This window comes from Etheostoma spectabile, chromosome 18 (genome assembly GCF_008692095.1).
Source record: "Etheostoma spectabile isolate EspeVRDwgs_2016 chromosome 18, UIUC_Espe_1.0, whole genome shotgun sequence".
NCBI lineage: Eukaryota > Metazoa > Chordata > Actinopteri > Perciformes > Percidae > Etheostoma > Etheostoma spectabile.
Genome location: NC_045750.1, coordinates 22,108,099 through 22,117,454, shown reverse-complemented (window position 1 = coordinate 22,117,454; position 9,356 = coordinate 22,108,099). Strand labels below are relative to the sequence as shown.

The 9,356-nt window shown below is 41.9% G+C and overlaps 1 protein-coding gene across 1 annotated transcript in view; it reads right to left on the bottom strand.

The window, feature by feature from the left end:
- Positions 1-9,356, bottom strand: part of LOC116706165 (kinesin-like protein KIF26B) — a 29,244-nt gene that overhangs the window by 6,587 nt on the left and 13,301 nt on the right. Inside the window, 6 exon segments of the mRNA XM_032542823.1 lie at positions 362-531; positions 3,253-6,385; positions 6,582-6,741; positions 6,983-7,121; positions 7,323-7,500; positions 8,373-8,644. Of these exon segments, the coding sequence (XP_032398714.1) occupies positions 362-531; positions 3,253-6,385; positions 6,582-6,741; positions 6,983-7,121; positions 7,323-7,500; positions 8,373-8,644 (4,052 nt within the window).

Here is a 9,356-nt window from a genome sequence, read left to right as displayed (position 1 = left end):
CAAGCTACAGTTCATGCTCCAGACACTGCAGGTGTCTATTTAAGTTAATTAGCTAGTTTGGTTAGCACGCAAGTGTCCCCTGTAGTAGATCCCTTTATATTAGCTACAGAAGCTAATCCAGGGGACTAATTTCTGTCCTATGTTTGCATCAGACCCAGCTTTTGGAAGACTTTCATTGCAAAATGACGTGGGCTCTTTTTTCATACTTGATGCTGATATTATAAAAGGGGCTTTAGAGAGGTTGGGTGCAGATAAGTTCTACCAATGATGCTATTCCTGCCTGTTTACTAGAGGTTGATAAAGGTCATATTTTACATCATGCCCTTTAATAACCTCCTAAAAATCAAAATAACCCCAGCACCTGTTTGCCAGCACCTGCTCTTTTCTGCATCCTCTGCACATTGTCGATCTCATAGACCTTGATCTCGTAGGCCTCCGGGATTCCCCGATCCACCCAACCAGACCGCGGACCACTAGCCGAGCGCCTCAGGGACTGCGTTGTAACATGGGAAAGACGGCGCTGGTGAGTACCTACAGCAGGGTGGGGCAGAGAGTGCAGTGAGATGCTGTCTCTCAACTTGTTTTCTTTCGTTTCACCCATTTCTGAAACATTCTACTGCAAATACGCAGTATAACTTTTGGGATATTGATTTTTTTTAAGATACCTAAACTAACTATATTTAAGGTAGGCTTGGTTTTGGTTGACTTTTAATCTCGTTTATTTTTGGGATGACCAACTGCCAGTACCGGCACAGAGAGAAGACACTGTTTTCTGTCAAACAATTTAATTTAATTTAAAAACTTGGCCCAGGATTTGCAATAGATGTGCAGTACATAGCATCAACTTAAATTCAACAGATAATGCTGTTTTGGTTTTGAGGACAAATATTTTTTTACAAATGCATTGTGCAGGTGCTGATGGGTCTACAAGTTGGCTAATAAGTAATAAGTAAGCTGACAATAGAATATTCCTGAGCTGCTAGTGTTGTCAACATTCAACTCCAAAAGCATAACACCTCACAGTGAGAGTAGATGTGGATGATAAACATAGGCTGGTGTCCCTAAGTGGCCTTCAATGCCCAGGCCATGTGCTCTAATGGGGAACAGGGAAAATAGTTTGCCTGAGGGCAAACGAAGCTTGCCAGAGCGACTATATTATTCATATAAGTCAAGACAGGAGACACCATCTCTGTAAGTCTTTCTGGATTGACTCAGTTTACCAGTACAGGAAAGCATAGTTTATGCTTATTATCACTGGGACATTAAGAATATGTTTTAACTCTAATAATATGGATACAGCTTTTATCAGCTTTTTAGTTAAGGGTACACTAAAGGAGAAACTAAGTACGAACACAATTGAATCACCCAGTTAACAACAGAATATGCTTATGGACTTTAAGTTCATATGCTCATCCAGCAAAAGCTTTTTCTCCTGTTTTTATTGCAACATTAGTAGTTTTCACTGTGTTAACCATGCTTTAAGTCTATTAAGTTTCTCAATGTACAATTATATTAGTATTTATAGTAAGTATGCACACACACATCTTCCTAATTTACAGAACCCGCTTTATTTTATGCACTGCTGCCTTCAGTACTGTAAGTGCTGTTGCTGGGTTCATATATTAATGATGTAACCTTCCTACCTAATTAGGCTTTGAATGACTGCATCTTACACATGCGTGTCATCTCCAATTAATGTCACATTAATATGTTATGTTATGATGGTGGAACTATTATTCATGACAGTGGTATGGTTAATTGGAAATTGTGTATTCTAGATCATGTATAGAGAAGAAATGACATGGCAGATTTATGCAAAAAGTTTTACTGAACTGGATTGACATTTCCAGAAGATTTACCGTTAGACTTTTTCAAATGAGTTCTGACTCAGTACTTTTACCTGGACAATTTTAGGACTGCATATGATTGGATTTGGTGTGAATGGGTCAGCAAAACACTTGCTTTGTCTCTTTTTGTGGTGCAGGGAAAATTATTCCCTCAAAAATCCATTTAAAAAGACCTTCCGGACACATTTGTCCCCCTTGCTTTTGGTTTAAGACACTTGTCTTAAGAAAAGGTCCTCCAAGGTCCAACCGACCAAGTAAATCAAATGCAGAGGAGACAAGTGGGCAGGAATTTTCTTTCTTTTTAAAATGAACACTGCAGGTTCAAAACATCAGATTACAAAAATCGTAACTTCATTACCATGCAACAATAATAAACAATTGACGAAAGTAAAAGTAAACATGGTATAGTACATCCACGAGAATAAAAATCATATTGTACTAAAATTAATAACATGAAGTGGTTGCTTCAGGAGAAGACAAATATATTAGGGGTGTACGATTCAGGAAATGTCAGGATTCGATTCCGATTTTTCGGCTCATGATTTGATTCAATATCGATTTTGGATTCAAAAACGATTCTCGATTCAAAAAACAATTCAAAGTATGTAAATACCTTCTGTTGTGTATGTATATATGTACTATGTACAGTATGTATGTGTGTATGTATGTATGTATGTATTTACAGTATGTACAGTATGTATGTACAGTATGTATGCAATGTATGTACAGTGTGTATGTATGTATGTATGTATGTGTGTATGTATGAATGTATGTATGTACAGTATGTATGTATTTACAGTATTTATGTATGTACAGTATGTCTGTGTGTGTGTATGTGTGTGTGTGTGTATATATATATATATATATATATATATATATACATACATACATACATACATACATACATAGAATGTGGATTTTTTGTTATTTGTTATTTGAACATTCTGTTACAATGTTTGTGTATTTGTGTGTGATGTCTGTAAGCTACCGGACCTTCATTTATTGTAAAATCTATCTATCTATCTATCTATCTATCTATCTATCTATCTATCTATCTATCTGTCTATCTATCTATCATGTGATTACAGTAGACATACAATAAAAACAAAAATAAAAAAACAATGAATATGAATCGATTTTTGGAATTCTATTAATCGATTTTGAATCGGTAGAGCTTGAGTTGCAATTTGAATATTAATCAATTTGTTTGCACACCCCTAAAATATATTAATCAATTGAAATAGGTCATGGCCCAATGTGCATTCTAGCTTAAGACGTTTTTTGAGACTACACTTGCAGAACTAACATCTAACACCAACAACACATGATGAGACTTCACATTTGGATGAGGTTCTGATCTTCATAAGTTCAGTTCATAAAAGGCCGGTAATTCCAGATGTTTTACCTGCGTTGCCTCTCCTCCGTGCTGATCGGCTGCTTCGAGCCTCGCTGAGAAGAGAGCTGCTCCTGTCGCTGACAGAATCTTTGTTTGAGATGCTGCTGCCTGTGGCCTCGCTGTCCCTCACCATGCTGTCATATCCACTGCTCACCATACTGTTCCTGTTAGAGAAGTTCAGGGATGTCTTCCCCATAGCGGGTGGCAAATCTCCACTCAACACACTGGTGGTGTCACTTGCGTGCCCACTCAGGTGATCAGGCATGCGTGGAGCAGTCACCCGGCTGTATGGTGAGGGAAGTGTGGTCAATTGGTCCGGTCCATCTGAAGAGGTGCTGGAGGTTCTTTCCTTAAGGAGGTCTGAGATCCGGCCATTGACAAACCCCTGGATGGCAGATTTTGTGGATGAACATGTGGAGCTCTGGCTCGGAGTCCGACTGATGGAGTGATAAGACATGGGAGGGGATGAGGAGAGAAAGGAGGATGTCCGCTCAAAGCTAACAGTTTTACTGTCTGGAGAAAGACTGGCACTGCGGTTGATGGACTGCTGCAGGCCTTTGTGGTGGAGACTGAGGTTCTTGATGCTGGGGACAGACAGTCGACGAACTTTGGGTCGGGCCATCTTGAGTTTCCCCACAGCAGAGAGCTTGGAATGGGTATGCCTAGTAGACTGAGTTACAGGATATTCAGAAAAATGATGACTCTGGTCGGACCTAGGATGCTTCCTGGGGCTCCTGCTAGCCCTCGGTAATATACAATCTCCCTCATTGTTTCCTTTATATCTTCCCTGACAAGCCCCTGCAATACTTCCGTTGGGGCTCCCCACAGAGTTCATGGAAGTGTTACTACTGCCTCTATCTAGAGTTGGAAAGTCTCTTGGCGTTCTCCCAAGGGAATTAGTCCTGGTAGCCAGCTGTTCTAGTTTGGCACTGAAAAGCCTGCTACTATCCTCAATAGGTGACTTTGGCCTCCCCCTCATATGATCATGTTTCACTTTTACACCTGAGGTCTCCAACAATGATTCAACACTCTTTCTAGGAGCACTACTAGCATACTGTTTGTACTCTGTTCCATGTTTCCGAGGAGAGGAGACATGGAAGCTGTGGTTCGCTGGGGAGTGCTGTCTGCCCTGCCTCCTCTCTAGAGTTACTCTTGGGCTACACAGGGTGGATGATCTCAACCCCCTTGGGTCTCTGTGGTTGTCTGTCATGTGACCCCCATGGTAACTGTCCTGGTGGTTGGCATTTTGCCAGCCTCTAGGCAAACTACCTGTTTTAAAGGATGCAGGGGCGGTATCTTGGCAACCAGGTGAAACACCAGTTCTCTTGGGAGCATTCCCAACATGTTTGGAGCCGATACCTCTTGCCTCTGAGCCATTTGGAGTGTTAGTGGAATAAACATGCTCCCTGTCTCTAGGGTGGTTCTTGTCTGAATTTTTCAGTCTCTTTCCACACATTTTGTTTTCTGCAGTTTCATCGCAGAAAGCTGAATCTTCCAAGACCATTGGGTTATGTGAACTTTGGCTAAAATGTGAATCAGATACTTTGTCAGGCTTTTTGGCATGTGTCTTAGACACAAAAGCCCCACTCCTCTTCTCAAGACCCATTCCATCTTCTGGACATTGGACATTATTCAGTTTGAGCTCAGACTGCAACTTGACTCCTGTTAAAGTGTCATGAAGACTTTCTTTTTCTTTCACCTCTTCCAATTCACAATCCAAATCTGTATTAATCAGCATGGGATTTATAAATGAAGGCAAGAACCTCTTTTCCCTTCTGAATTGATACTGGGACGTGTCAGCGCTAGCCCATGTAGCTACAGATTGAGCCACAGAGCTTTTGTTTGTACTAGAGGAACTTGTGGCTATAGATTCTTCGCTGAAATTGCTAATTATCTGGATTGGCTGAGAAGTGGCAGAACCTGTCACATGTGCCTGTGATTGTGCAGTGTCTCTGATACAAATAATGTTTCCACCTGTCCTCCCTCTATCCACTGTCCCACTGATGGTCACCTCTTCCACCATAGAGAAGACAAGTTCATCTTGACCCTTCAGGTCCAGTGGCTGTTGAACAGTTACTGTGATAGTGGCCTTCATTTCCTTAACGTCCTCTACGGGGCGTTTAACTAAGACATCTCCGATTATAACACTGGTAGCCAGGGAGTGAGAAGAAGAGCAGGAGGACGTAGGAGATATGGGTGAGCTTTTGCCAACTGGTGAGGCCCTTTTGTCTCGTTTGAACCAATCAGCAGCTTCATTACTCTCCTGTTTACCTGTAGGCTGAAGTGCAGGGGAACTGGTAATGTTCATGCCCTGAGCATTCACAATAAAGTCCTGAGAAGAGAGCCTATCAACTGACTTACGAGTTCCATTTTTGGGCAGCTCAGAGCGACAGGTCCTGTTAAGACTGAGAGTTTGATTCAGCAGTTCCTCGTTTGAACTGGTTGCGCTGCACTCCTCACAGTCATACAGACCTGAATCCTCTCTCTGAAAACTGTCTCCAGGGAAGGCACCATCTGTTTGCTTTTGTCCGACAGAGGTCTGTGGTGCCTCTGATGAGTCGGTGTCTGTCTGTTTGCCTGTTTCTTTCTGGGGTTGAGATTTGGCTGTGATAATGTTAACAGAAGTGCCTTTTAGGGAAGACTTGAGCATATCCATCGTTGCCTCACTTCCATCGATACAGCCCAAACGCTCCTGAAGTTCAGCAAATGTGTCACATTTAAGACAGTCCCTCGCTGGCTGCTTGATGTCTGCTTTCAACACTTCAACATTCCCTTGAACAGTTTCCTCGTTCTTCTCTCCCTGCAGCTGAGGTATTCTTAGAAGCTCCTGGAGTAGAGCGGTAAACTCTGGGTCATCCATGTCAGCCTTGTTTGGATGCAAAGAGGGTATGATGGGCACAAATTCAGGTTGTGCCATTCTTGAGGTTACTTTGGGCTGGAACAAGCCATCCGAGTCTATTTGGATGACTGTGTCACAGGACTGGTCACTACTGGAGCGCTCATCCAGTTCACCACGCAAACGGAAACGAGGGATGTCGACATCTACCTCATCGGTGGAGTGGAACGCCCGCAGGGACAAAGACGGAGGCCCTCTCTTTTCTTTAGTCAAACTCCTCCCGCAAGGAGAACATGAAGTTGACTGCTGTTGGATAGAGATGAATTGTGGAGTTAGTTCTAGAAGTGGGCTATCCAAAACATAGCTCAACAAATAAATCATTGGGGTGCATTGGAAGCAATCACTCTCACTTCCCTTCCTTTACAAAAAGGGAACCATCACTGTGACACCATTAAAAGGTGGTATATTATTAAAAAGACATTACATGACAAATATAAGATACCTTTGTTCTTTTCTGCGTCCTGCGGATCCGAGAAGCCATCTGGATGGTGGATAAGGTCTCTTGAATGTGCGCCAGTGAATCATCCACCTGGGCGATCACTGTGGTATGGCAGTTTACATGACCCAAGGCCTCTCGAAGGAGCATAGTCAACTTACTACCCCTATGCAGAGACAGTGAAAATTCCCATACAAACATAATGCATTATCCATTTTAATCTCCAAGCAGTTAAGTCTGTCAATTTCCTGATTTTCCTGTAATGTAGTTGTAGTCCCTCCATTTTAAGGCAGTCTGACTTCTTTTTGAAAGAAAGTTACAGGTAAGAAGTCCGATCAATATCAAAATAATAATGCAGATCCCTCTACACAAATGTATGTCAACAGGTTTATAAGTTACATTCTTACTTGCTGTGTGGGGTTTTATGTCCACTCAGTAGAGATAAGACAACAGGGCCCAGTTCAGAATATGGAGGTTTATTCGTGGTCATACCCCTTATACCACTACACACATCTATCATGGTCAACTTAGTGGGTCCACGTGAACCTAGGATGAAAGTCAGAGAGCAGAGCAGAGTGTAAATGCAAAAACCTTAGCCTGTCTTCAAATACGCAAATAAAGAAAACTTATAATGTACAGTATATACAGTATGTATTATAATAATGTATATAAACTGCATTATTTAGCATTAAAATTACAAAATTGACCAGGGACAAACCACCCTGGCAATTAATAATTCCTTCCAACCTTTGCCAATGGTGCTGCTCTCTGTACGAGGGGGCTGGATGTGGAGAGTGAAGAACATTATGGAGCTGTGGGACAGGTACGTAACGAAGTCACTATGCCGACGCGCTGCAATGGCCGCGTCCAGGAGGGAAGCAGCCCGCTCAGCAGTGGGGGCCTTCACCCGGTTGTGGTTACGTAGCTGGAGGGAGTGGAGAAAATAGTGATAACATTTAATGTAGAATTTTCGCATAAACAACTAAATGGAAAAAAAACATTTACTATTACATAATGTTTTGTATTAACTGCTTAATTTAAACAGTATAGGATTAATTTTCTTACTATTCAATGAAGAAACAGACAGAGATGCATATCTACAGTAGTGAGGTGCTGGCTTGCAATTGTGAGAGTGGAGACAGCTGCACAATTATAGTGCACGCAATGTCATCTTTTATGCAATCTAATAGGCTTCACTCACTACCAATAGTATCTTCTCACATACAGTGTAGACCATTAGCCAAATTAAATAAATCTAAATGAACATAACCATTAATCCTATCATATCAAGAAGGCAAAGTCTAAAATCTAACTTAGAGGTAAACCAAACAAGAAATCTAAAACAGTATCTGTGATATTACTGACATCTCCTACTGAAACTCATTGAGCAATTCATTTGTTTGAGGAAAATAGAAATATCTGGGCAGGTTGTCTAGTAATATGGGTTCATTTTCTGGTTTACAGCTGTTAAAACAACTGTAAAATAACACTTGTTTGTGTGTGAATTATTGAGCCTTTGATGCATTGCCAGTGAAGCAGAGCCAAGAAATTTTCACTTGTCAGCAACAAAAGATATAGCCTTGGCTCTCTGGATTCCAGGTTTAAAAAAAATGGAAATCCACTTAATAATGATGATGATGAGAAAATGTGCAAACAATAACTGAATAGACCAACATCTGGGTCAATGGACCCTTTTGTGCTTGACAGAGCAACAGACAGATTGAGAGAGACACAGAAAAAGCAGCAATTTCAATAAACAAGGCCCCTTTTTCATAAAGAAAAATATTTTTATTCTACCTGTATCCCATAGACGGGGTCCTCTTGGAATCTAATATGGGCTTTTGGGCTGTCCTGGACACTGCCTAATGAGGGGACAACCTCCCCCAGCAGATCCCTCAGCGTGTCCTCCTCTCCGCAGCAGAGCTCTATAGCTGACACTGATACAGACAGGTCGGTCCAGGTCTTCTCTCTCCGCCGCTCGATGGCACTGTACAGCCAGGAGATGGCACAGGGAACCAGGCCGAGCTTCTGGATGCTATCACTGCTCCCCACCATGCTGGACCAGGAGCCTGAGGCAGACAACAGAGCACACATATGTATGCATGCTACATACAGACAAACATATAGTACATACACATGTACATGGACAACGCCTGACATCCGGGGCTTCTATTACACGCCATATGTCCAACCATCTCCGCTATCTATATTGCAAGGGCACCATGGCTGTTTCCAGAGCTTAGTGCTACCCAGGACAGTTGTGCTTGGTTTATAGAAATCCAAACAAGCCAGAGCGTTTTTTTTCCATGTTCAATTCTTGCTAAGGGAAAGCGGAATTGTGGAAGTGCACTAGCTTACACTAATCACAAGATACGATACGATACAAACTCCCAAAAATGCACAAACAAAGATGGAGCAAATTTACACAAACACACCCAAAAACGCTTTCAGATTTTCTCTTGGACTGGTACCATACTGGATCTCCAAGTGCACTTTTGCCCCACATCAGTTTTGAGTTATGGGCCTGTTTTACCATCTCTTATCTTATCCAAACTCTAATTGAATGAGGATAAGGGAATTGGTTTACTCCAATTAAAGGCCAAGCTGCCTGCCGTTATTCAGAGAGAATAGTATTCTGTAGTGGAGATTGATATCCCCTGGCTGTGGGCCACATGTAGTTTGTATTGGCCAACTAATTTAATCAGATTTACGGAGAGTGGCGTCATGTGAAAAAGCATCTCCAAGGAGACCCTGTCCTTAGCCTGTGTGTATGTGTGTGTG